Source organism: Neophocaena asiaeorientalis, unplaced genomic scaffold (genome assembly GCF_003031525.2).
Source record: "Neophocaena asiaeorientalis asiaeorientalis breed wild unplaced genomic scaffold, Neophocaena_asiaeorientalis_V1.1 scaffold43, whole genome shotgun sequence".
NCBI lineage: Eukaryota > Metazoa > Chordata > Mammalia > Artiodactyla > Phocoenidae > Neophocaena > Neophocaena asiaeorientalis.
In genome coordinates, this window is record NW_020173674.1 from 2,907,788 (window position 1) to 2,935,339 (window position 27,552).

At 57.6% G+C, this 27,552-nt stretch overlaps 1 protein-coding gene across 3 annotated transcripts in view; it reads left to right on the top strand.

Moving 5' to 3' along the window:
* The window catches only part of SHANK2 (SH3 and multiple ankyrin repeat domains 2), a 544,903-nt gene that overhangs the window by 259,885 nt on the left and 257,466 nt on the right, over positions 1-27,552 (top strand). For all 3 annotated transcript variants that reach the window (XM_024749302.1, XM_024749303.1, XM_024749304.1), the window contains exons 12-14: positions 4,057-4,372; positions 15,627-15,796; positions 20,569-20,682. In XM_024749302.1, coding sequence (XP_024605070.1) covers positions 4,057-4,372; positions 15,627-15,796; positions 20,569-20,682 — 600 coding nt within the window. The remainder of the gene's footprint in view (positions 1-4,056; positions 4,373-15,626; positions 15,797-20,568; positions 20,683-27,552) is intronic.

A 27,552-nucleotide genomic window follows, 5' to 3' on the forward strand; every position in this document is an offset into this window, starting at 1 on the left:
ATCACAAAAGCAGGGTGGCACCGCTCACATGACGGGCGCGGGGAGAGGCCGCGGGCTTTGAGAGCAGCCCCAGTCTACGCACAGTTGGCTCCCAGCTGACAGGCAGAATATGGGGTGGGCTTTGTCACCAGCATGCTGGGTCTGGCCTGCCCAGCTGTGCTTGGGAGCCGGCAGTGCCCAGAGGCCCGCCACCGCTCCCCGGGTCCAAGCCGCTCCAGAGCCCAGGGGCCGGGCAGCCCTGCTCCCCTTCCTCCCATCCGAGAAGGTTATATAATGAGCGGACCACTGCCGAAGTCGGAGGGAAAATGAAGTCTTTGTTAAATGCCTTCAGCAAGAAGGAAGGTAAGGAACGAGCTGTAGGGTGCGTGGCACACAGGAATGAACAGTTTCTTACTGATTCTCCCGGGGAGCTGGGGCCTCCCTTTCCTCCTAAAATTGCTGGTCGTTCATCCCCGTCATGGAAGGGAATAATTACTTCTGGTGGGCGAAAGGGCTTTGTTGTAGTTGGTCTGGAATTTTAACCCACTTGAAGGCGCCGGGGGTTTTTTTGTTTTTGCTGTTGTTGTTTTCCTAAGTCTCCAGCCCCTTTGCAGAATTGTGGCATGTGCATCCCTGGTGCTTCCAGAGGGCAGTTTAGGAACTAAGACCTGGGGAAAATAGGAAGTTTGACTCTAGTCTGTCCGCTACCTGGAGCACACGCTGAGCACTTGGACAGGAGTAAGGAAGGTCAGGACACTGCTGGCCGCCCCGGCCGGGTGGACGCTTTCAAAACCACCGCTCGGCTGTCCTTGGCCGTCCCCGGGTTGGAGCGGATGGGAAATGCAGCGCGGTAGACTTTAAAAGTGCATCTGCTTTTTCATACCTTGTGTGACTTGTATTGTGGAAAAGAAACGTGTAAGTAAATGCATGGAAGACAGCTAAGGAAATATCCACCCACTTAGAGTTTGCAGATTGCCTGGAAGAAGGAAACAGTTGGGTGGACTATTAATTATTTTCAGGCAGGAAGAGAGTTATTTCTAACCCTTTTCTCACAAATACCCCCAACATCTCCACGGCTGGTTCCAGTTAGTTTGTCAGACAGCTCTTGTTTTATGGAATCAGGAGGTTTATGAAGACGTGAGTTTAGAGGGATTAAAAAGATATTTCCCAGCCCAAAAGCCATAAGATAAACATGGAAGAAATTTCCAATTATACCACACAGGAGACGAGCTTAATGTGAATCTTGGTGTCTAAGCGAGGTAATTTTCATTAGCATGTTCACCCTGATGTCCCCTAGGCGATTCCATCCGAGTCACTCGATGGATCCTCAGGCAAAATGTATTTGCAAAAGTCCCAGCTCTTTCGTCCCTTAATCTTCCAAGGGCAGCTGCCCCATGTGAATTGTCACCTCTCTCAGAAAGACCTCTTCCGCCTGGTTCTCGGGAATGTTTAGAAAGAACGGACTTTGTCTGCGCTCGTTTGCTTACATGATGAACCCAGATTCGCCTTCTGGGACTTTGGTCTTTGTAATCTGTGCACAGCATGAGGGTTTCAGTTGCGGGTATGGTGTTTTGTTCATTGTACTCTCTCCTTCCCTCGATTTTTCTTCCCTCGTAAGCCCTTCTTAGCCATTGGCAGGACTGCCCCCCCGCCCCCAAGTTCCATCACTTTCTGTCAAGGGCGTTAGTACTGTACGTACCCGGTTACATTGGTCAGAAAAATAGAATTGACTGTAGGTAGGGTCAGGGGAGCTGGGAGGCTCGGCCCAAGTTCGCGTCATGGAGTGTGGGCGTTTCCTGGTCTCGGGGTGTCCCCTTTGAGCTGGGGTCCCCCCTCCCCCCGGTCCCCCGGGCCTGTCCTTGGGTGGGGGGCAAGGAGGACGAGCCAGGAGCCCGAGGGGGCTCTACCCCAAGCGTCTGCCTGAGAGCCTGGCTCCCTCCTGGTGCTGTGGTCCTGCAGCCAGCGGGCTCTGTGAATGGAGAGCTCCGCTGCTCTCGGAGATCCTGGAATCGCCGTCCTTTGCAAGGTCTCCGCACCCCCACCCCCCGCCCCCGCCCACTTCTCTGCCGGGCGGGGCTCACATCACCCTCCGTCATTCCAGAAGTCTTCTGGCCTCCATCCAGACACTGACAGAGGGAGTGACAAGGGTGAGCTTCTCCCTGGTGACCAGCAAACACAAACCCGGCACTTTTCCCAAAATTGAGATTTTATTAGGAGGTGGGGGTAAGGCCTGGGCTGATTCCTCGGTGGGCTGAGCCCTGGAGAGGGCAGCCTCTTGGGCCCTGGAGACAGGGGTCCACGGAGCTTGCCTCTCCTACTCCATCTCCCTCCCGGCCGGGCTTTGAAGAGTTCCTTTGCTTTGAGGACGCAAGTGATAGTGTCTCTTGCCCTGACAGACAGGCTTCAGAGGAAGCAGGCTGGCAGGAGGGTGCGGCTGGAAAGAGCGTGACCTCCCCCGTGGGTCGCTTCCACGTTCTCACAACTGTAGGAGCCAGATGTGGGTTCTGAGTGTGTGTCCTCGGGAAGCCTTGTGACATTTCCGTGTGGCTTCCCTGGGTTGGCTGCATCTCTTTCCCAGGACTGCCCTGCATCCCAGGGAGGTGGAAAAGGGGTGCACTTGGTCACAGCTGTCTCAGTGGAGCTCTGCCCGTGCCGCCTCTGTCCCCCGTGAGCCCTGCCCGCGCCACCTCTGTCCCCCGTGAGCCCTGCCCTCCAGCGTGGGGGTGGGCTGGCAGCAGGGGGGTGCTATACTTGGTTTCCATGACGAACTTCACCACCTCTGACCTCGGGCAGCTGGGGTGGTGGGTCATGCAGGACCCCGTCCTGAACTGCTGACGCCGTTCTCTGAGGTGCTGGCTTCCCCAGGTCCAGATAAGCCCCCCAGAGGCTGTGTGTTGCCCGTGGCCCTGTGGGCCGGTTTGCGGACTGGCCGCCCAGGCTTCTGGCCAAAGTGTGCACAGCCTCGTGTATTGGGCCTCGGCCTGGGGCAGCCAGCTCGAAGGGGGTCCGTGTCCTTTGCTGCTGGAATTGGCGTGTCACTTCCCCTGCAACCCAGAGGCTTACATTTCTTTAGACGCCTCTTCTTGGAAAGGACACTTTCTGTTTCTGGCCCAGGGCACGGGCCGTGTGGATTCCGGCCCTCACGGGACCCGCGGGCAGCGCCCTCATTCCAAGTCCCTGGGTGTACTGATCTCACAGAGTGAGGGCCTTGCCTCTGGTCTAGAACTTCGTAAGAAGCTTGGTGAGGCTTGTCAACCCCCTCCTGTCTCACGCTGCCGGGTCCTGGTTTGATGGGTAGAGAAAGGAGCCCAGTGGGGGTCGGGACAGACTGATTCCCACCAGTAGAGCTGGGGGCTGTGGGCATCTGGGCTGCTCAAACCACAGCCAATCCCTGTCTCCAGTCCTGGAGGCTGGAATCCCAGATCTGGGTGTGGGCAGGGCTGGTTCCTCCTGAGGCCTCTCTCCTTGGCGTGTAGACGGCCGTCTCCTCCCTGTGTCCTCACGGGGTCGTCCCTCTGTGTGTGTCTGTGTCCTGACCTCCTCTTCTTATAAGAACACCAGTCCTGTGGGGTTAGGGCCCCACCCCAGTGACCTCATTTTTACCTTCCTCACCTCTTGAAAGACCCCCATCTCCAAATACAGGCACATTCTGAGGTCCCAGGGGTTAGGACTTCAACACAGGGGCTTGGGGGAGGACACCATCCAGTGCACACAGGGGCTCAGTTCAGGTCGTGGCGAGGAGGAACTCCATGGCTGCCTTAGTGTCCTGACTGTCATGTGCGACGGGGCGGCCCGTCCTTTCACGGTCTCTGGGCTGCTGAGGGCCTGGGCGCCGCCCGGATGGAAGTCGGACCCTGTGTCCCTTCCATCTCAAGTGCTGGCTTGAGCCTCCGTGGAAGGAAGACTCTCTTGGTCTCCACCCGTCTCTGCTCCTGTGTCGGGGTGAGTTCTGCACATGGCGGGGTCCCATGGGGGGATCGGTGCAGAACTCATGGTGTCCGTGTCCTTGGTGGCTGGGGGCCTCGATGACGGTGCCGTACGTGCCCTCACCCGCCTCTCCCCTTCTCTCCGACGCAGTGCCCTTCCGAGAGGCCCCGGCGTACTCCAACCGAAGGCGACGGCCCCCCAGCACACTGGCCGCCCCCCGGGTCCTGCTGCGTTCCAACAGCGACAACAACCTCAATGCCAGCGCGCCTGACTGGGCCGTCCGCTCGGCCGGCCCCCACCGCAGCCTCTCGCCCCAGCTGCCGCAGCAGATGCCCAGCAGGCCCGATGGGGCCGTGAAGACCCTTGGGAGCTACACCTCCGGGCCCCGCAGCCGATCCCCCTCGCTCAACAGGCTGGGCGGCACCGGCGAGGACGGCAAGAGGCCCTGGCAGCCCTGGCACGTCGGGTAAGGAGCGGCCGGGTGGGTGGGCTCCCGTGGGGACCAGGGAGAGGGAGAGCTCCTTGCTCAGAGCCCCTGGATTCTAGAACTCAGGCGGGGCCAGGGGTTGAGCAGCACACCTGTTTTATTCCAACCCGGATGTTAAGAACACTTGAAAACCAAACTTCTGCCAATTGCCCTGGCTCAGACCATCACCTGAGAGCAGCCAGGCTGGCTTGGGCAGCTGCCGGTGTTTGGAGTCCGTCTCCTTTCCCTGTGCATTGGCTTCTGGGTCTCAGAAGTGAAGTGTGGATAGACAGGGAGCTAAGGGCACCAGCCTGCCCTGGGCTGAGGGCTACTCCAGGGGATACTTTTTTCTTTGTTCCTTTGTTTGTTTTATTGAAGTACAGTTGATTTACAATGTTGTATTAATTTCTGCTGTACCACAAAGTGACTCAGTTATACATATATGTATTCTCTTTGTACACTCCTTTGGGTGCCCTTGTATGCTCGTTTATCGCTATGGTTTATCCCAGGGGATTAGATAGAGTTCCCTGTGCTGTACAGGAGGGCCTTGTTCATCCATCCTCTGTATACTAGTTTGCATCTGCTGATCCCAAGCTCCCAATCCTTCTCTCCCCCACCCCCTCCCCCTCATCAACCACGAGTCTGTTCTCTATGTCCGTGAGTCTGTTTCTGTTTCACAGATAGGTCCATTTGTGCCATATTTTAGATCCCACGTATAAATGATAACATACAGTACCCGTCTTTCTCTCTCTGACTTCACTTAGTACGATCATCTCTAGGTCCATCCATGTTGCTGCAAATGGCATTATTTCATTCTTTTTTATGGCTGAGTAATATTCCATTGTATATACACACGTCTTCTTTATCCATTCATCTGTCGATAGATATTTAGGTTGTTTCTCCAGGCGCCATGTTTACCGTCAACACACCTTAGCCAGAATGAGCCCTCATTCGTAGCCACCAGAAACCCTGGCACAGGTGAAGCTCCGAGGGGGCCACGTCCTAGTGCTGGAGCCTGACAACCGCCCCCAACCAGACTCAGTAGCAGCCCCGGCTGGTCCTCTTGTGTCTGCCCACGAGGCAGGGGCAGGGGGAGCGTCCCGGCAGACTCTGAAGCAGCCCAGGGGGTGGGAACCCCATTCCGTCCCCTTTCCAGAAGAGGAGACAAGGCCAGCATAGGCCAGAGCGTGGACCCCCCTCGGGCGTCTCACTCGGGCCGTGGGCGCTCCTCTGACTGCCCTGTATCCCCAGCAGTCAGGGGGGCTGCATTCCCACCCAGAGCTCCAGCTCCCGGGCACACTGCCCACCTCCTCACGTGGCCTTCAGAGTTTGTCAGGCCAGGATGAGACTCCCTGGGGATGGGCTCGTCACTGGGGCCTCAGTGCTGGTTGAAGCACCCGAAGCAGTGACCTTTCTGACCCCGTCACCACCTCTGCAATCTCATGTGGACCCACGAACTGCTCCGTGCGCCTCAGCCCACCTGGCTCGTTCCCCACAGAGGACCCTGCAGCCTCCCATTTCCCAGATGAGAGCACTGAGGCCAGGTCATGTAGCTGGGGCAGGCCATGAGAGTTGTCCTCCTTGAACTCTGTCCTCACCCACGGTGGCCCAGGGAGAGCCGGCACACTGGTGTGTCCTGCCCGGCGTGGTGTTTCTGGTGAGGGTTGAATGCCCCCTTTGGTCCGGCCTTCTGCCTCGTGACCCGGTTCCCCATCCCACCGTGCCCCGTTCACCTGGGCTCACCACATCTGCCTGCGGTGAGTCTGTCCAGCCGTAGTCACTCCTGACGCCACGCCCCCCAGCTCCGGTCGGGGATGTCAAGGAGGCGGCCGGGCTCAGCCCGGATGGAGGGCTCAGTGGTTCACGTGGTCCTGGGAGAGGGCCGATTGCTGTGGCGGGGGGCAGCAGGCCAGGCGTCCGGGCTGCAGCCGTGAGGGCGTGGGGAGAGCGGGCCCGTGGCAACCCTGGTCTCCTGGCCCCTTCTCGGTGCCAGTGCCCGGAGGCCCACGTCGGCGCTGGAGCCCATCCGCGCTGCCCCCCTGGAGTCTCATTCTCACACCCGAGAGCCCGTCCTTTCTCTGGTCTAGATTCTCGCTCTGAGTCACCCCAAGGGAGAAGTCCCAGGTGCTGCCGAGCACCATAAAGCTAAATTAAAGGGTTCCCCCGAGGCCTCAAATTCCACTTCACACCGTTAGCTGGAATTATGACTATAATTTTGAAGAGAGTGTGCCCCCTCCTCCAGCACAAAATCTAATAAGATGCCAAAGGCAGGGTGGCCAGGGACTTGCAAAAGCTGCAAGCGCAATATTGCTGTGCAGAGAGGACGGCAGCTGGCGTGTTGCAGGGACCCCATCTGATCGTCCCTGATGTCCTGTGGGGGGTGTGTGTGTGTGTGTCCATGTGTGCACGTGTGTCCATGCATGTGTGTGTGTGCGCCTGTGTGCTCAGGATCTGCTCACTCAGCAGCTACGCGCTGACAGGAGCCCCTTGAATTGCTGGGGTCCTGCCCCCGAGACTCCCGTGTCATAAAAGGGACCTGCCAGGCACCCTGGTTCCCCGCGGTCGCCAGGATAATGGCATTTGAGCCACATGCAGGCTCTCTGCTTTCACACCTGTGCTCAGGTGTGGGCACGGCCGTACACGCAGCCCCAGTGATGGGGTACCTGCGCTCAGGGTACCACAGCACAGCCCCTGGGCCTTATGGGGGCCCAAGGAGGCAGCTGAACCCTCCATCCCATCTCTGTCTTCACAGCTCAGAGCCCAGCCCTTGCCTGGGACAGACGGGGACCCTTGCAGGGAGGCCACGGCTCCCAGCCTCGGGGTTGCCCAGGTGCCCCCAGAGCGCTTTCTGGTTATCACAGAACCCAGAGGTGGGTTGGGATACTCCCCAGTCATGGAGGGGAGAGCCCCAGCCCCATGCGGACCCCTCTGTCTGCGGATCCTGTCTCAGTGGGTAGCTGCCAACCCGCCAGTTGCATCCAGCTCTGCCTCCTACCTGCTGTGTGACTTGGGGCAAGTCACTCAACCATTCTGTGCCTCCGTTTTCTCATATGTAAAAGGGGACCTACTGGGTTTGGGCCGAGGATGCTGCTGAAGGGAGCACCCGCCACGTGCTGAGACACGTGTGAGTTCCGCAGACATGTTGGCTGCCTTGGTTTCCTCATTGTAAAAGGCGTTTTGACCGACCCTCTGACCACTGCAGAGGAGGTCATCCTGGTGAGGGCTGCGGCTTGGGCAAAATAAGGGGCAGGGGAAGTGGAGGGCGTCAGGCCAGCCTGAGGGAGTCCCAGCATCCCGAGCGTCTGGCAGGGGTTCCCTCTGGCTGCCCACCCCACCTCACCCCCTCCTTCCTCTCTCACTGCCCACGGGGAATTCTGACCACTCAGCGCCCCTCCCTCGGGCAGAGCCCGTAAATGCCCACCTGAGGCCCCAGAAGCCTCAACCGGGAGTGTGATGGGCACCTCCACGTGGCCAGAACCGGCCTCGGGCCAAACCCTCAGGTGTAGGCTTGACGAGATGGGGCCGAGGCCCCCCCAGCTGCCCAAGCCCCACACACCCACCCCTGGGCTTCTGCCAGCCCTGGCCGAGCGGCTTCCTCCCGGGCCTGGGCTCTGCGCTGTGGGCCAGGGCAGCTTCCCACGTGGAGCCAGCCCTCGATAGCCAGCCAACCTGAGTGCAAATTAGAAGAAGGAAGAGGGTTCAGAATGGACAAAAAACCGTCTGCCTGCAGCCCGTCCAGGTGCCCTGCTTCACCTGGAGGCTCTGCATGCGCCTGCCTGCGTCGCCCTCTAGTGGCGCCCACTGGCATGGCTGGTCCACGTTGCTAAGAACCGGCCTGAGAAGGGGTTTCGCTGGGTGGCCCCATCACCCACCACCGGAGTGTGGAGAGGAGTGCGGGTCTTCCTAGGATCCCTCCCAGCTGCCCTGTTCTCACCAGGTTGGGAACAGCTCTTGACGTATTCCCGCAAAGCTCGCCAGCTAGTCCTGACGGCTGCCCTGGCCTCACCGGCACCAGGGGCCGTGCCGGCCACCCTCCCATCAAAGGAGCGGTTCCAGGGTGCGTTGGGCTCGGCAGAGAGAAAAGCCTGCTGCGTTCAGGCAGGGAGGCTGGCTGGCTGTGTCCTGCGCGCCCACCTCCCCCATGGGCAGGGGCTGAGCGGGAAGGGCTCCCAAAGTCTGTCTCTCAACCACGTTGCTTTCGTTTCCCTGAACTCGGCTCTATGGGCGGAGCGGGGGTCCCCGAAGGGTCTGGGTCAGTGGGAATCCACCCCGCCCTGCACATCCCTTCCGGGGGATATGCCCCCATCTGGGCAGACTCGGGCGCTGTGGGGCCCCCCTGGCTCGCGCCTGTCCACCTCCGCGCACGCTCGTCTCGCCTCTTGGGGACACTGGGACCAGGATGCCAGAGCTGTGCTCCCCAGCGGCACAGGGACCTGGTTTCCTCGGTGAGAGCTGCTGTGCTGCTCCCCACAACGTGCCCGTCCTGACCCAGAAGGCGGGAGGGCGTCAGCAGACAGGGCAGGGGTGGAGTCGGGCTGTCCCCCGTCACCCTGCCCGCTGCCCGAGCCCGGGTGCTAACGGCATGTCACCCAGACGTCAGGAGTAGGGGGTCCGTGAGGAGCTGGCCACCTGGCGGGTAGACGGGGCCAGGTGAAGGGGGCGCCCCGGGGCAGCAGGTGCATCCGGCCTGCTGAGGAATCGGGTCCGGGCACCACACGGGCTGCGTTTGCCTGTCACTTTCTGTCCTTCCGCGCCGGGGACATTCAGTGTTTGCTATCTCAGCTGGTGGCATAAACCTGTGAACAACCGGCCTGTGATGGGCGCTCACCGTGCAGAGGCGAACACCCGAGAAATGAGGGCGGGAAGCGTGTCAGCCCCGGGGTTGATGTAGTCGATGACAGGGAGCCCCTAACAGGCTGACTCCCCCAGAGGCAGAGCTCACACAAGTCAGGGCTCAGACCTCCCTGGGGGAGACGAGGGGCCTCCGCGGAGGAGGGGGGCTCCGGAAGTGGAGAAGCGGGCCAGCCAGGCATCGGGGAGAGGCAAGGGGTCCTGTGTGACCGGAGCAGAGCGTGGGAAGGTACAGGGAAGGACGCACCTTCCAGACTCTTCCCCATCCCTCGGGGGCTCTAGGTGCCCACGCCCTGCCGCCTGGAGCCTTGTGTTTGCAAACAGGCAGAATCCCAACGCTGGTGGCCTGGGGCCGTCCTGGAGTGTGTCGGGGCAGCTGGACAGTGTGGGTGCTCCGAGGCGGGCACACTTCTGAGATCACGGGGGGTCCCACTTCTCTGGAGTCCACAAAAGCCCCCGCTGCACACTGGCCACCCCAGCAGGACGGGACGTCTAATGATTGCCCATCCCCGAAGCACCTCCTCAGGGCCTTGCGGGGAGGCTGTGGGGCGTGTGGGGTGCTGGCACCGGAGCCACAAAAGCCGGAAACGCAACCCAGAAGCCCGGGAGGGGGCCACAGTGCTCGGGAAGGTGTGCGGGCTGAGAGCTCTGGCATTTCTTCCCGGCCCGAAGGCAGAGGAGGAAACAACGCTGATGGTACAGGGGCTGACGTGGAGTCTGAGCTTCCGTGCTTAAGACACAGCTGTCAGCGGGGTCAGGGCTTGGGATCTCTGTGTTGGAAACGCCACCCCCTCCCAGAGCCGCCGGCAGGTAACCCTCCAGCAGCCTCCTTCCACCCACGTGAGTCTGGAACCTGGATGACACCCCGATTTCTAGCAGGTCCCCAGCTCCGGGAGATTCTGCTTCTTCGTATCTGTGATTCTGCCACCACTCTGCACACAGGGCTCCCCGTCTCCAGCGCAACTAGGGTGACCCAGTGCCCCTCCAATCATGCCCCTGGTCTCTGTGGCATCCCGTTTCCCCAAACGTCCCAGCAGAGCCTTTCGCGCAGCCCACGCCCTCTCCCCGTCACCCCAGCCTCCGTGCTGACCCATCAGACACACAGAGACGCATCTTGTCAACTTGTACTTCTTCCCCATGAGGCTCAAGTCTGTCTCAAGTCCATGGGTGTCTGCAGATCCACTAAGTACTTGCCCGGTGAAGGAGTGGATGGATGTGTAAGTGGCTGACGAAGGAACGAACGGAGAAAGTTCCATGTGCAGGCAGGTACCTGTTCATCCAGGAGAGCTGGGAAATCTCCAGGTCACCCCACGGCCGACCAGTTTTCTGATATTGACAAGTCAGTGATGTAGCCCTCATACCAAAACAACGCCGCTGGAATTGCTCCTGGCTGTTCTTGGACGGAACACAAGGAGAGTGTGGACCGTTTGGGGTGGGGGAAACTTCAGACCCATCCTCACTGTGCAGGCAGGACGGGCCCAGCCTGGCCTCCAAGAGGGGACGGCACTGCCAACCTGGAGCCACTGGGGGGCTGTGGCCCTTGCTGCTGTCGAGGGCTGCCACAGGCGAGCAGGGCCCAGCAGAGGGTGCATTTCATAAAACGGGGCAAAGGGAGGTCATGGTCACCTGGTTCGTCACCGCACAGAGCAGGGAGCCTGCAGGGAACCCTGAGCTGGGATCGGGGAGCCAGGATGTGAGGTCAGCTCTGTATCTCTGCGCCTAGGTCACTATTTACGGAGCCTCCATTTTTCCACTCGTGAAATGGCACTTTGCAAGGCTCAAATTAACCTGGATTGAGAAGATGCTTCAGCGTTTGTGTGGACCACACATCACTGCTGGTACCTAGGACCGTAGATGCACTCTGGTCTTCAAGGACCAATTTCTTCCCGTTCTTAGACAAAGCCTTTCTGGGCTTGGACAGATGAGTTCGGGAGCTGACTGTCTGCAGAGTGGCTCAAGGAACAGAACTCCCAGACTGGAGCTGTGTTCGCTTTGACTTCTCTGCCCCGTGACACACTCTGGCACCGGCTGAAACCAGCTGGCTGACACGCGCATCTTGTCACCCACTTTGCAGTTTAAGTGGAGAGTGAAGCAGACGTGTTGAGTGTTCACACACCTCACACACCTGTGCAGAGTGGCTCCTGCTGGCTCACCCTCAGGTCTCTCCAGATCATCCCCCCTTATCACACGGGGACACTGAGGCTTCCAGTGGTTAACTGACTTATCCAGCATCTGGCAGTAATTGATCAGCTGGGCTTCCGGCAGGGTTCTTTTGAAATTTGGATGAATGAGTGAATACATAATGTTTGTATAAGTGGTAAGATGGATGGATGGATGGATGGTCGGATGCATGATGGATGGATGGGTGTATGGATGGACAGGTGAGTTGATGGATGATTGGATGGATGGGTGGGTGGGTGGATGATGGATGGATGATGGATGGATGATGGATGGATGGAGGATGGATGGATGGGTGTATGGATGGACAGGTGAGTTGATGGATGATTGGATGGATGGGTGGGTGGGTGGATGATGGATGGATGATGGATGGATGGAGGATGGATGGAGGATGGATGGATGGGTGTATGGATGGATAGGTGAGTCGATGGATGGCTGGGTGGGTGGGTAGGTGGAGAGATGGGCAGCTGGGTGGATTTCTCCTGAGGATCGAGTTTTCAGGTTGGACGCAGTCTCCTTGCTGATTGTCGTTGATTACACACAGTGGGGTACCTTGGGCTCCTCATGTGGTTCCCAGGCTCTGGGCAGACCAGCAGCTGGGAGGCAGGTCTGGCAGCCCAGCTGAGCTGCTTACCCTCTGCCCTGCCCCAGCCATCATCAGCATGGTCCATCTTTATCTTTTCTCTGGACTTTGACCCGCCCCCTCCCCTGGGGGAGAAGCCCACCTGCCTTAACCCTGCTGCCCTCAGAGTCATCTCACCTTCTGGTGCTTGGGGACCAACTCACGGGCCCACCTGCCCTTCCGCTCATCGCCCCTGATGTCTGCTGCAGCCACACCTCCTGTCCAGGAGTGTCCGTGTGGCCCACTTGTGACCTCCTTGGTAGGACAACCTGCAGTCTCTTACTGGGGTTTGACGCATCAGGCACTTCCGAGCACCCACTACCGCACCCCCTACCGGGGATGGGGGCATGGAGATGGTGTAGATATAGCCCTGTGTTGCATGGCTCCCAGGCCAGCCTGGGTGATGGTCAGACAGAGGTGATAGCTGCCATCAAAGCTTCAGTGACAGAGCCGGCGGGGGGCAGAGAGGGGGAGCTTCATCTGTTCTCCCTCGCTGATCCTCCCAGCAGCCCCGTGTGGGGGGCCCCACCCGGCCATCGCTCAGTGCAGGTATGGCAGGTGCATCGGGGGAGATCCAAGCACTGTTTGTGGAGGTCTGGGGAGAGGAGGCCTTCTGAGCCCGGTGTGGGGTGCCCCCCTGGAGCGCCTGCCCTCTGCTGACCCTAAGCCTCTTCTGAACCCTTGAGTCCAGGTGGAGTGGCCCCGAGGGACACTTCCCTATTGCCGAGGGACCGAGTGCCCTTGGTTACCAGGGCTCACTGTCCCCTGGCCTGGGAGCCGGAGAGGAGACCCCTGATGATGTCCAGCCCCTTGTGGCAAAGGCGCTGTCTCCCCCCGCACCCCCCCGAGCTCCGAGTGAGGCTGAGTTGACGCACATTGAATGGTTGGATCTTCTTCCTGATGCAGAAGGCGGGCGGGACGTCCTTGCAGGCGGGAGCTCTGGGGGCTGCTCTACTTTTCCCAGGTCTTTTCCACCACAGGCAGGTGGCCCAGATAGTCCTTCCTCTCTGTGCGTCAGCTGCCTTGCCAGCTGTCACCTCTGGACCAGAGGCGGTCACACAACCTGGCTCGTGCAGGCGTCGCAGTTCTGGGCTCCCGGGGTGTTTGGGGATCAGGGATATCCATCCAGAGGGAGCTTCTGGCGCTCAGGGTGGATTTTCCCATCTGTGCACGCCGATCTGTAGCCGGCTGGGTGGGGAGAAGGAAGTGGGGAGGGGCAGGAAGGCCGCCGGGCGGGGCTGCCTGGTGGTACCAGAGTTGACAGGGGCACCTGTTTCCCAGGATGCTCTGACCTCCGTCTGTGGCTTCAACTTGGTCAGGGAAGGCTGGGGTTGAGGAGGCCAGAGAGGGGGCATCCCTGGGGACGGGAGAGCTTGTCCACTCTCTGTGTCTCTGAGCCCAGGCGAGCACCTGGGAAAGGTCACATGCCCGCCCTCTGCTCCATGTGGTTTAGGGAGAGCTCTGGGCTTTGGGGTCGGGCAGGCAGCTCTGACGGTCGATCCTTCTCACCTGACTAGCATAAATTAGGGTGTAAACTGAGCATCCCCCGTGTGTAGACATGGGTTCCTGTGGCCAGCTCATCACCATGAGTGAAAAAGTAAAAAGCATGGCAAAATACAGCACAGTCACGCTTCCGTGGATTCTTACAAGCGTAAAGCAGACCATACGTATCTATCAGGGGTGCCGACGTGGGTAAAGCACGACACAAAAGGAACATGGGGGGTTCGCGTTAAATCCCGAAAGTGAACGGTCACAGCATATTCTAGAATATTCCCTGCAAGCCTGTTTCACACCTAAAGGTGAGAACTTCTTCCTTGCAGGAATCTCAAGCTCCCTGTGTGGGCTCCCAGGCCACGGCATCTGTAGTTTGAAAGGAGAACCATAGTTGGGGACCCCACCCTTCACGGCCATGAATTTGTGACATGAGTGGCCCCTCTCCCGAGACTCAGATGTGGCTCCCTGACTCGGGAACCTTCCCCGAGTATTATTAATATTCCTCTTCCCCGTGGCGGGTTGTCCTCTTGGGAGACACCAGCCGGCCGTGAATGCTTTTCTTGTCTTTCTGACCAGGAGGCTCTGGAGCATCACCCCTGAATCCCTGCCCAGGTTCATCCACGTGCCTGGGTTTTTTCTAAAGACCCCACCATGGGAGGAGAGCTCAGTATGACTCCTCCAGATTATGAGTGATAAGAACATGCTCTCAGGCTTCCCTGGTGGCGCAGTGGTTGAGAGTCCGCTTGCCGATGCAGGGGACACGGGTTTGTGCTCCGGTCCAGGAAGGTCCCACATGCCCCTGAGCGGCTGGGCCCTTGAGCCATGGCCGCTGAGCCTGTGCGTCCGGAGCCTGTGCTCCGCAACGGGAGAGGCCACAGCAGTGAGAGGCCCGCGTACCGCAAAAAAAAAAAAAAAGAACGTGCTCTCTTCTCTCCAGAAGGAGTCACCCGGGTCACCCATCAACTGTCACAATGACATGGGGATGTCGTCATGGAAAACCACTTTGCACGTTTCTCTGGGAACATGTGCTTCTCTGTCTCTCTCTGTCTCTCTCTGTGTCTCTCTGTCTCTCTCATATCCCACCGTTGGGCCCCGTTAAGTTAGATGTCCACGCTCACTGTCAGGCAGGGAAGTTGGCCTAGAAACGCACGCTCTTTGTAATATAGTCACATAAAACAGGAAAGAATTAAAGTCCCACTTGTGAAATGTCACCAGGGCAGCTGGGCGTGGGCTGCTTGCACCGCGATAATGAAGGCTTTCGCCAGTAGGTTCTGGGTGTTTCCTCACATGGTGTGGCTGGCGCTCACAGCGAGACTCTGATAATGTGGCAGAGACCCAGGGCCTCCCTTCATTGCTGCCTCCACTGGAGTTTTTCTTAAATTGAAACACGCACATAAAATTTACCATCTTACCCATTTCTACGAGTGCAGTTCAGTGGCATTAAGTACATTCGTGTTGTCACGCGACCATCCCCGCCATCCATCTCCATCTTCCCCATCTTCCTAAACTGACGCTCTGTCCCCATTAAAGGCAAACTCCCCCTCCCCCTCCGCCAGCCCCTGGCCCCCAGCATCCTGCTTATGAATTTCAGTACACCAGGTACCTGCCCTAAGTGGAATCACTCATTATCTGTCCTTCTGTGACTGTCTTCCTTTATTTAGCATAATGTCCTCAGATTTCATTCATGTTGTCACCTGTGCCAGAATTTCCTCCCTCTTTAAGGCTGCTGAATAACATACCATTGTGTGGATGGACCACATGTGGGGTATCCGTTCATCCATCAGTGGAGACTTGGGTCGTTTCCATCTTTTGAGAATAATGCTGCTTTGCACGTGGGTGTGCAAATATCTGTTTGAGGCCATGCTTTCACTTCTTGGGGTACCTGCCCAGAAGTGGAACTGCCAGAATTACCTGAGTCTTTTAAGCACTAATGCTGCCCCCCGGGGCCTTTTCACATCTCCGGGCACGTCTGGAATCAGGAGCTCCGATGTGACTGCTCGGGGCTCAGCGTTTGTTATGAACAGATGGGCCGAGGGTCTGGAGTGTACTCTGCTCTGTCTCTCAGGCCGTGACCCTCCCTCTCTGTCTCTGCCCCCCTCTCACCTGCAGTCCGGCTTTCCTGCCAGGCGTCAGCAAGGATGCGCTCTCGGCCTTCGAGTACCCGGGGCCCAAGCGGAAGCTGTACAGCGCGGTGCCCGGGAGGCTCTTCGTTGTCGTCAAGCCATACCAGCCCCAGGTCGATGGTGAGATCCCCCTTCACCGTGGCGACAGGGTCAAAGGTCAGTGTCCACTCTGCTTCCAGGGCGGGGTCAGGCTGGGGCCCCTCAGCTTCAGTTTATCCCCGTTGGGGTGTCGGTGTCCAGGGCATTGCTTCTGCGGGGCCCCCGTGGAGAATACGGAGCCCTGGGAGGGCAGAACGGGGTGACTCTAATGTCCATTGGGAAGGGTAGCACGTGACTGTCTGGGACGGGAGTCCACTGCAGAGAAAAGCAGGGGAGGGGCAGGCGAGGGCGGCGACGGGCAGCTCTTTTGCATCTGGAAAACCTCCCAGGGCCTCAGGAGGAGGTAGGAGGTGGTGCTGGGATGCGGCCAAGCACAGGTCGGACTCAGACGCGTCTCGGGGCTCAGGGAGGGGCATCCAGGTGGATGGTTCAGCCTGGGGGCCTGTGACATTCCAAGGAAGGAGATCCGCCGGGTTATAGGGAAGGATGCCCAAAGCAGAATCCTGGGAAATGTGGGTGAAAAGCCTTGAGGGCCGCCATGCATGCCAGGAGTTAGACCAGGGGCAGTACCAGCGATGGGAGCCAGCGACGGTTTCTGAGCAGGAAGATGAGGTGTATGAGGCCCTTAGGGAAGATGGGTTTAGTGGAGGCACGTTCAGGAGGTTGGCAGTGGCTGTGGAGGAGCCCTGTGGCACTGGAGGCCACACCAGGAGGGTAGAGAAGTGACAGGTATGGGCTGCAGGCCACATGGGGGCAGCTGAGCTCACCAGGTGGAGCAGGAAAGGGCACACCATGCCTGGCCCTGTCGCTGCAGGGCAGCTTTCGGAAGATGCATGGCAGGGGCAACAAAGTATGCCCCTTAGGGGTCAGCCGGTCAGGTTCAAATCCATCTGGCCCTGAGCTGGTGATGACCTGCTCCTTCCTCCGTACCATGCAGTAATCTAGCCAACACCCCCTGGGTTTTACAAGTTTCCGAGGACAGCTGGAGACCCGTTCTCTCTTGCAACTCCTTCTTAGTAGTCCAGCTGCATGGAAACTTGACCATCTGGTGGCACCAGCATGTCCCAGGGGCTCTGTTTGTTTTATTCCCATCATTTTTTTTTTAACCTTAGGTCGTTTCTTTTGGTCTCTTTTCAGGTTCACTTGCTCTTTCCTTTGAAATGCCCCCTTCACTGCTAAGTCCGTCTTGTGAATTTTTTAATTTCAGAAATGACACGTTTAAATTCTAGGCGTTTCCACGTGTATTTTCTTATAGTTTCTCTCTATTTGCCAAGACTTCCTATTGCTCTGTTGACATTTTCACTCTTTGGATGTGCATTGCTGTTTTACAACATCGTAGGCGGGTGTCCATCGTCCCTCTAAAATCCCCATCTGTAGTCCCACCATGAGGGTCATTTTGGGGTCAGGCTCACGTGGTTTTCTCTCCTCTGGAGGACGGGCGCCATCCTCTTGGGTCTTTGCGTGTCCAGTAATCTTCTGTTGCGTTTTGGACATCAGGGTGTTAAGTTGTGGAGATTATGGCTTCAGTTCATTCTTTCTTTCTTTTTGGAGGGTCGCCTGGGTGACAGCTCAGGCCCCGACTTGAGCGGAGCTGCTCTGCATCTTTTCAGAGAGGTGGGTGCCCTGAGTTGGCCACCCCTCCCTGGCTGTTTCCCTTGTGAGGACACCCCGACTCTCTTCAGGGTGCCTGGTTTCCTGGCTCCATCCTTCTGGTTCTTTAGGCCACTCAGGACGCAGGTTTTTCCTCACGTGCCCCTCCTCTGCCAGCCCTGCCGTGGGGACCATACTTAGTCCAGGCTACAAGCCGTGGAGAAGGGGCTTCCCTATCCAGCTCTGCTCCCCTCTCCCCCCGGGCAAGCACGCGTCCCACCAGGCCCGTCTACTTCTGTCCGCGTCCTGTACCTTTTTGCATCATATTCAGGGTTTATGGCTGCCTCCTGGGGTGCGGTCCAGTGGGGTCTTTGAACATCATACCCATAAGTCCCTGATTGTCCCTATGTAGTTTAACACAGTATTTTTGTTAACTTTTAAATTACAAACATTCAAATTATAAATATAAGCACTCACGTGACCTGCAATTTGGAATTTTAATACCAAATACCAAAGAGCACCGGGTCTCGCTGCCCAGCGCAGCTCCGAAATCTGCTGAGCCCACACCCCCGGGCTTTCGTCCCCCATGTGTCCATCCATCCACCTTGCTGTCGCCCCCAGGCCCGTGGCAGGCTTCAGGCTGGGCTGGGAAGGGCCTGGGGAGCCTTCCCGGTGACCCAGTTACCGGTCACTTCATATCTGGGGGCCGCGTGTCCTTGTCCACACATCAGAGGTGATAACAGAGGAGATACAGGTGGAGACTTGCTAGCACCTGCTGTTTACCAGGCACCCTGCTTGGGGACGTCACAAGTTTTTCCTTGTAAACCTCATAGCGACTGTGGGCCGAAGGTGTCGGATCCCACTGTGTGTGTCAGCACGCGCCGCTGTAACAAGGCCCCCCAGACTGGGCAGGATAAACCTCAGGATTTACTGTGTCCAGTCCTGGAGGCTGGAATCCGAGACCCAGGTGTGGGCAGAGCTGGGTCCTCCCGAGGCCTCTCTCCCTGGCGTGTAGACGGCCGTCTCCTCCCTGTGTCCTCACGGGGTCATCCCTCTGTGTGTGACTGTGTGCTTTTCTCCTCTTCTTATAAGGACCCCAGTCCTGTGGGATTAGGGCCCACCCTAGTGACCTCATTTTACCGTAATCACCTCTTTAAAGACCCCTCTGCAAACATAGCCACATTCTGAGCTTCTGGGGGTTAGGACTGCCACATAGGGGTTTGGAGAGGACACCATGCGGCCCACACAGGGGCTCAGTTCAGGTCATGGCGAGGAGGGACTCCATGGCTGCCTCAGTGCCCTGACTGTGCTGTGAGACTGGGCAGCCTGTCCTTACATGGTCTCTGGGCTGCTGAAGGACTGGGCACCGCCCGGGTGGAATCTGGACTCCATTGTAACTTTTAAGGACCCCATCTCCAAGCACAGTCACAGTCTCAGCTGCTGGGGGTCAGGACTCCAACAGAGGAATATTAGGGACAGGATCCAGCCCGAAAAAGACTCCTGTCTAAGTGGTAACTTGGGGCAAGGCTCCCACAGCTGCCTACCTGGGGACGGGGATTCCGGTCTAGTTTGTCTGGACTGCAAGCCCAGCCCCCTTTGTCTCTGAGTCGCTCACCCCTGCAGTCGGCTTGGCGCCAGCGTCACTTGGCTGTGCCCAAGTGTGTGGCCTTGACATTGCCTGGAGAGACGAGAGGTAGATGCACGGTCCCCACCACGAGTTTCTACGTGGACCTGTGGCGGTCAGCCAGGCCGCTCCAGTAGCTGGACAGCGCCCGGGCAGGTCCCTGTCCTCCGCTCGCCATCCAGGGCAGCGCTCCGAGACAACCCTCTCACACCTGGGTTCCCTTGGGCTGCCGTGGTGTACATCCCCGTCAGCTGGGCTGCGCTGAGCGTAAGGGGCCAGCACTGATTTTTGGAGAAAATGGTTCAAGCGATTATGATCTAAAATGGTCCTCAGGGAGGTTGCCTGTCTGTTCCCTTTAGGCCATCTTTTCCAATTATTAGGCAAAGACTTCTAAAGCTGAGGTCCTCTGTGCTGTTCGCCTTCAAAACTCACGGGTCCAGGTGTCCTTACCTGGCCTTTGAGATTAAGATGAGGGATGGAAGGAGACATTTCTGTGGCCATGATCTCTTCTCCGCAGTTCTGGTGCCTGGGGGTCCTGAGTAATTTACAGAAGGTTAAGATGTGCAGAGATTATACTAACCTCCCACTGCACAGATACACTCTGAGGGAGCCAGGGCTTTGGGGTGGACGTGTGCCCCCAGCCCAGCATCACAGGCCTAAGAGACAGAGACCCTCCCCTGCCTCACCCCTGCCAGCCTGACCCTTACAACCAAAATATTTGTCCAAGCAGTGCCTGGGCAGCACGTGGGACCTCGTGTCTGTGGGCTTGCATTGCTCACCCGCGCTCGGCATCGGTCCAGTTTAAAAAGGAATACGCTTCATCCCCCCAGTGGGCGTCTGTGAGGCCCTCTGTGCGCCCAGCACTGAGCCAAGGAAGGGGGAAACCCAGCGCCCTCAGCCCTGCAGGCAGGGCAGCTGTGTCTGTCCCATGACCCTTGACTTTGCATTTTCACTGTGCAGTGGCCCCTGCTGCTTGCGGCGCCAACATAATCCTCAGGTTCTTCATTGATAAGCCAGCCGGAAGCCCTGGCCTGCCCGTGGGGCGTCGACCAGGCTGCCCTTGCACTTCAAGTCCAGGTAGTATCTTGTAGCTGCCAAGCAGGCTGCTTCCCTGTCTCCTGCTGTGAATTCTCTGTTCTCAAACGAATTTCAAAGGTCCTGTGGGCCTGGACTCTTGGCCTCTCCTCCCCAAGCTCCAGAGGGGCCGACACGACCTCATGGTTGCGTCTCTTCATCAGGGTGGCCTGTCCCCCGACTTTGACCCGGAAATAACTGATGGTGGGGTCTCGGAGGTCCCACTCTCCCGTCTCAGCTGGGACCTGAGAGCCGGGACACAGTGGCCACACGCCGAGTGCTGTGAGATACGAGGACACCAGGACGCCCGGCGCTTACATCCTCTCCCCCAGGCCTAAGGGGCAGAGGGGACCTGGGGGCTCAGAGGCTCTGCAGTGCCCCCTCCGAGGGACACTTTGCCAGGCCCCTGGTCTACGGCCCAAGGGAGGCATGGTCAGCCAGCAAATAGACCGGAGCTGCCGGCCCCTCCTCCCTGCATCCACACCCCACGCCCTCCAAGCCCCGCCCACTAACCCCTCCCCCTTTCCCCATCTGTCTCTAGTTCTGAGCATCGGCGAAGGGGGCTTCTGGGAAGGCAGCGCCCGCGGCCACATCGGATGGTTCCCAGCCGAGTGTGTGGAGGAGGTCCAGTGCAAGCCCAAGGAGAGCCAGGCAGGTAAGGCAGACCCCACCCTCGTCCGTCCACCTCTGTCCGGCCTGGGGTCAGCGTCGTTGCTGACATAGAGCGCGCGGTAGGTACGGGCAGGTGTGCGGTTACTGAGAAAGGCTGAGTTTCGGACCGAGGGCTTCTCTGATCCTCCGAGCGGTGGACGCCATCCCACCGGGCTTTGTCCAAACCAGAAATCGGTTGCAGGGCAGCCTGGAAGCTTTGCGTTAAAACGCTGGTCTATGCATGTGCCGGGAAACTTGGAGCGTGCGTTCTAGCCGTCGGAAAAGGGCTTTGCGGGGAGAGTAAATGCTTGAAACTGCTTTATCAATCTCTCACGCCGCCATCATCAACAGGCAGCTTCGTGTTTCCCCGCCGGCCCCTGCCGGGCCCTCCCTGAGGACTCGAGGTTTGCTGTCTCAGTGAAAACTGCTCGAAACAGGCCTGTGCTCAAAGCAGGTCTGAGGCGCGTCACTGCAGCCCCTCGCAGAACTCCCAGACACAGCCCCTGCTGATGCTTGCCCTGAAAGCGATTGCCAAAAGATTGGATTGATTGAAATGGTAGGAGGAAACCACTTATGTAAAACGGTATGAGAAACAAATAGGAGAGGTGGAGACACACAGAGCACTAGGTTCTCCTAAGAGCCTGGTCTACGCGTGCCCTGCTGCCTTCTGGTAGAATCCTAGACCCATGGTGCATGTGTCAGAAGTGGCCACGTTCGCTTTGTGGCCGATGGCTTTGCTGCACCCTTGGGCAGTCTCATCATGGTGCCAGTTGGGCTGTGTTCCTTTCCGGAACCTCTGGGGAACAGTTCATTCCTTTGCCTTTTCCAGGTTCCGGAGGTCGCAGCATCCCTTGGCTGGGGCCCCCTCCTCTGTCCTCAAAGCCTGCAGTCGTGGGCCGGGTCTCAGGCCGCGTCTCTCTGACTCTCCCTTTTGCCTCCTCTCCCTCCAGTTTTTAGGTCTCATGTGGTCAGATTGGCCCCACCTGGAGGACCCAGGTCAGGCTAAACTAATTAGAAAGCTTAATTCCCTCTTGCCTTGTAAGGTCATGTACTCACGGGCACGGGGGATTCGAACATGGGCATCTCTGAGGGCGGGGGGACCATCCTCTGTCTACTAAGGGTGGTAAATAAGAACACGGTAACCCTGCTTATGGTGTGGATTATTGGCCAGAGGAGGGAGGCGCCGCTGTGACCCGGGGTGGAGTGGGGTGGAGGGAGAGAACAGTGCAAAGGAGATGGCATTCGAGCTGGATTTTAGGGTGGGGGAGAGTCCAGGTGGTTCCTATTGGGTTCCGTTTGCCTTGGGCTTTCTGAGATCATGACTTAACATCGTCTGTTATAAAGGTATGGTTTACGTGCGGTAAAAAATGCACGGGTTATAGAAGAGTTCCGTGCATTTTGACAAACGTCTCCTCCTGTGTCTCCAACTGCGGTTAAGAGGTGAAACCTGTCCATCACCCCAGAAAGGTCTCTCAGACCACTTTCCAGTCACCCACCTCCCAACAGGAGGCAACCACGGTTCTGATTTTGTTACCGAACCGAAGTTGGGTTCATTCACCCGACGTGCAGCCAAGCCAATCTACTAATACCAGGTTGTGGTGAAGGAAGAGGCCAGTGTTCGTGGCACGTGGCCGATGTGAGGCCGGCAAGGAGAACGGGCAGCTTATGTTCAAAAGCCCCGAACACCCTGAAGGCTCTCAGGGAAGGGTTTTGAAAGACAGTCTGAGCGAGAGAGTCATGGGGTACGTGATCGGCTCGTGCACAGTTCGCCGACTGGTTGGTGCTGAGGTAACAGGGTGATGTTTCAGGAATCTCAGTCATCAACCTTCTGGTTCCGTTCAGTCTGGGGTCTACGTGCTGGTGGTCAGCTTGCAATTAACTTCCTCCACCTGGTGGGCACTTTAGTATCTGCAAAACGACTCAGGGACATGACTCAGGATATCATCTGTAGCCCCTGAGGAGGAACTAAAGGTCTTTGACTTTGTTTTACGGCTAAACTATTATTATTTTGTCTTGCTTGACTGTTTCCCTTTGGTGTTGCATTTCTCTGATGACATTTGCTCTTGGGAACTCGGGGAGGGCCTGGGAAGCTGAAGCTTTTCTACAAACAAGAGGCAAAGCTACACGAGGGGTGGGGGTGGGGGGGTTCTGTCTCCAGGAAGTCCCCACAGGGTCCTGCTCGGTTTCAGTTTGTCAGCAGAGATCGGTTTAGCCTGTGCTGTTGAATTTCAGAGCTGGAACCTACGGCACGTGCTCCTGAGCCCGGCGTCTTCCACGCAGCCGAACGCTGCTGCCGGGCTGTAAATTTTTGCTGCCGAAGGAGAGTGTTCGGCTGTATATTTATACCCCAGTATGTTTATTCATGCTCCTGGGGATAGATGTTTCGGTTGCTTCTCAGTCTGGGCTCGTCACTTAAGCTGCTATGAACATTTTCGTGCGAGTCTTTCTCCAGACGTGTTTTCCTTTCTCTTGGAGAAACACCGAGGTGCGGAACTACCGGGTCACAAGGTAGGAGTGTGTTTAATTTTATAAGGAACTACCAAACAGTTGTCCAAACCGCCGTGCCTTCTTGGGTACTCCCACCCCCAGTGCGTGCGCCTTCCGGTGGCTCCGCTTCTCAGTGACATTTGGTAACGCCGGTCTGTTTAATTTCAGCCATTCTTAATGGGGGTGGAGAATCTCTTACTGCGGGTATAATTTGCACTTTTCTGACGACTACTGTTATTAAACACCTTTCCGTGTGCTTTCTTACCTCATGTATAGCTTCCCTTGAGAAGTATCGGTTCAAATCTTTTGTCCATTTTTAATTGGGCTGTTTATCTTTCCATCATTGGCTTGCAGGAGTCCTTTACAGAGTCTACTTATCGGTACTTGGTTAGATATATGTTGCATGCACTTCTCCCAGCCTGTGACTTAGCCTTTGCATTGCTGCGTCTTTTAACAAGGTTTTTAAATTTTTTAAATGAAGTCCAATTTCTCCATTCTTTGCTTTCACAATTAGCACTTTTTATAGCGCCTGTTTTTTTAATGTTGAAAACTGTGTTGAATATACATAGAATCCAGAAGATGGCAGAGAATATTTTTTAAATGTTTCCGTGCAGCGAGCTCCTTCCGTACAGAGTTGGCTGGTTTGAGCCCTGAGACGCTTTGTCTTTCGTGGAGGACCACTTTGACAGACTGTAAAGTGAACATTTAGCTGACAGATCTCACTCACGTGCACTGCGTGACAGGGGAATGATTCCAGGAAGGACCAGCAGGATGGAGAAACCTGCTCGGGGCACTTTACGCCTGTGAGTGGGACCACCTGATCTCTCGCCGCCTCTCTGATGACAGAGATCAGAGGCCAAGGGTAGCCAAGAGCAGACGGAAACGGTGGCGCCTGATCGCTGGCTGATTCGTTGATAATAAGCTCCACTCGGTTCCATGAAGAGCGTGGTGGTTATTTATTTAGCAAGTGACGCACTTGCTCATTTAACCTTGGTTCTGATTTCTTAGGACCATGTGTGTTTCCAACAGGCATTCCTCCGTGGAAAGCCTCATCCGGCTCGTGGAATAAGCAGGGCAGGAAGTCAGCCCGTGAGTTACACACAAGCACCCACATCTCAGCACCAGGCCGGGTGCTGAGAACTTCTAACGCTCTGTGCTCTGTCCTGGCCCCACATCCGGGCGGCCTCCCTACGGAGTGCCCGGCGTGGGTTCCTGGAGTCCCACCACCACCGATTACTCCTGGTGTGCGTCCTCCCGGAGTGATGGGGACTCAGGGCCGGCCCAGGCTCCTTCTCAGTTCTGCTGCCTCCCAGCTGGCACGGGTGACTCAACGGCTCTGCATAGGTTTCTTCACCTGGGAAGGACGTGAAGGTGATGTGTGCACAGGGTCAGGGGGAAGGAGCGTAGTTGTAGGATTTTCTGTTTCTGTGCAGGAGAGACGGAGGTGAGTCCCGATTTATAAAAACTCACCTCTTTGCGTGCATCAGCCCAGAGAACTGACAGCAAGGTGCCACGGGTGACGATGTTACTGTGTGTGCGTGGAGGGTGGAAATTTGGAGGAAATGGACAGTTAATTATGTACACGCCCCTCCCCGCACACCCATCGCACATTTATCATGCGTATCTACAGAGTTGGTGCCCCGATAAGAGTGGTGCAGTACCAGCCGCCTCGATGCTCTCTGAGGGCATGTGGTAACCTGGACAGCAGGAGTGGGTCCTTATCATGCTCACTTGTCCCACCTCCACCCAACCCTGTGGGTCTTGGTCTAACAGCCCCTCCCCCCTGCATTCCATAGGTGACCACCACCAAGGTGACCACAGAGAGGACTGGCCGGCTCTTGAGTTCCATGAGGCCACCCTCCTCCACCAGAACTGCGGGGAGGAGCGAAAAGCTGATAGGAAATAGCAATTCCATCTAGTTGCCCTTGGCATTGGTGAGGTGCTCAGGTCTTCATACCAGTTCTGTGTCTACATGAACGTTGTCCTGGCCCGCCCCCCTGCCCCACTACTGCAAACACCTGCACAGTCTCGCTCACCCTTAGGAGGGAGCTGGGGGTTCAGGTCCTTCTCCACAGCACGGTGGGATGCCCAGCCCATCGGGGGCCCCTCTGCTGATAGCGGGATCCCTGCTCTTTGAGCCCCACCCAGAATCCAAACGGTCCCTGAAGCTCAGACGGCTGTTTGAGCGTTTGTTTCCTCGCACCCAGCGGACGGGAATCCGGCTCATCTTTGGTTTCAGGTGCCGTGACCTGATGGGAGCGATGCCCGAGGCCATGGCGGGCCTTCACCTTCAACACAGAGTGCCCTGTGTGGCCCACCCCCGGAAGGTGTTGAGTGAAGCCCAGGGTCTCCCGCAACCCCTAAGCCAGGGGGGCTGCTCTGGGCTGCCTTCTGGAGCTTCCCTGGCTGGACACCCCAAGGCCCACCAGAGACCTCCCTTTACCCCACCGCAGGGTTCACCCCAAAACTCTCAGTTGCCATCTTCAGGCCGCCTCAAGTTTGGGGGCGGGATGGTGAGTGGACATGGGGCCCAGCAGCCCCGGCCCAGGTCCTCCCAGGAGTCTGTCCGGCGGCAGCATGCCCTGAGGTCCTCCCTTCCAGCCCATCAGGCCCGCAGCCTGGGTCCAGCCCGGGGGCTCAAGGGCTACGCCGGGGTCTGGGCTGGGCTGGGCAGAGGTATCCTGCACGCCTGGAGGCTTTATTCTCTGGCCGGCTCACCTCTCAGGCTGGCCCCTGGGAACCCTGGGCTAGATCCAGGTCCAGCAGAGAGAGAGAGGGGTTGGGAGAGAGGGAAATTGGGTCTCCCCTGCCTCCTCTGCAGATGTCCCAGGACTGGTCCTGATTAGGTTGACTTGGGTCATATGTAGAACCATTCTCTGCCGCTCGGGGATGGGTGTGCTCGTGTGACTTGCCGGGCCTGGGCAGGGCTGCGGGAGGAGGGCAATGCCAAGGCCAGTCTGGTGCTCAACCAGCAAAGGAGGGGGGCTAGGCTTCTGCGGGCCACGACTGCAGCCTCCCCTTCAGCTGGGAGGCCAGAGAGCCTGGCCTCTTTGACCAGGGGCGGAGGCCACTGCTGTGACCTGCCTTCACCCTGGGAGACAAGGTAGGGGTGGGAGGGGTCACCGCACCTCCGGGCAGCTCTGGTTGGAACCACAGGGCAGCAGCCAGCGCGGTCGCCGCTACGAAACAGGCGTCCCATTAGTCACGGTGCGTGTGAACCGTCTGCGAGATGTCATAGTGGGCACGGTCGGTTCCAAAATGGAATGTTTTTGTTATCTTTAGAACATTTAAAAATACAGGCAAACGCCTCCATTAGCACAACTGGAATTTAAAATATTAATAAGAGACAAGAGCCGGCTTCTGAAGGAGTTCACTGCTCCCTAGCGGAACATAAAGTCAATATGGGAATTCATCGTCCTGGCTGCTAATGACTGTGTTTTTGTTAAACAACCGTGGCAGAAGCATACAGCCTCCCCGCTTCTTTCTTTTACGCCATTTTATTAAAATACACTTGGAGCCTCGCCGCCTTGGTGTGTGTGCTGTTGTCTCCAAGCAGCTGCTCTGTGTTTTAAATACCGGTTTCCACGCTCGGGCTCGCCCCCAAAATAGATATCTGCCAGGTCTGTCTGCTTCCGTCGAGAGGATTCAGTCCTTGACGTCACTCTGGGACCCAGGCCCTCTTCCCTCCCCACAGCAGCGATGGCCTGCCCCTGGTTACCATGGCAACCTGCTGATGCTGGTACCAGCCCTGCCCTGCTTCCCCACGGCCCCTCCTGATGCTACAGGATATGGTGTCTGCAGCTCTGTCCCCAGTCACCTTGCACAGTGGTGGTCACTACAGGCCAGTGTTCTGGGGGGAGGGGGGCGGGTGTCACCGAGATTCTCACGGGGGTCGGGGACACTCCTAACTCCCACCCTGGGTCACCTGTGTGGATGGCAGTGGGCAGGAAAGGGCTGCCGTGACAAAATACCACAGACCGGGGGCTTAAAACAACAGATATTCATCTCCCAGAGTTCTGGAGGCTGGAATCTGCGATCCAGGTGTGGGCAGGGCTCCTGGGGCCTCTCTCCTCGGCGTGTAGATGGCTGTCTTCTCCCCGTGTCCTAATGTGGCCTTTATTTGTGCTCGCACATTCCTGGTGTCTCTCCCTCTTCTTGTAAGGACACCAGTCCTGTTGGATGAGGGTCCACACTTATGGCCTCATTTAACTCTAATCGGCTCCCTGAAAACCGTATTTCCAAATACAGTCATAGTGGGGGTTAGGGCATCAACACACGAACCTGGGGATACAGTTCAGTCTGTGATGGTGGTGAAGAGTGGTAGCCATGTGCCGTGCTCTGCTCCACGTGGGACTTTGCAGATGCCTCCCCCCGCCCCCCCCCCCCC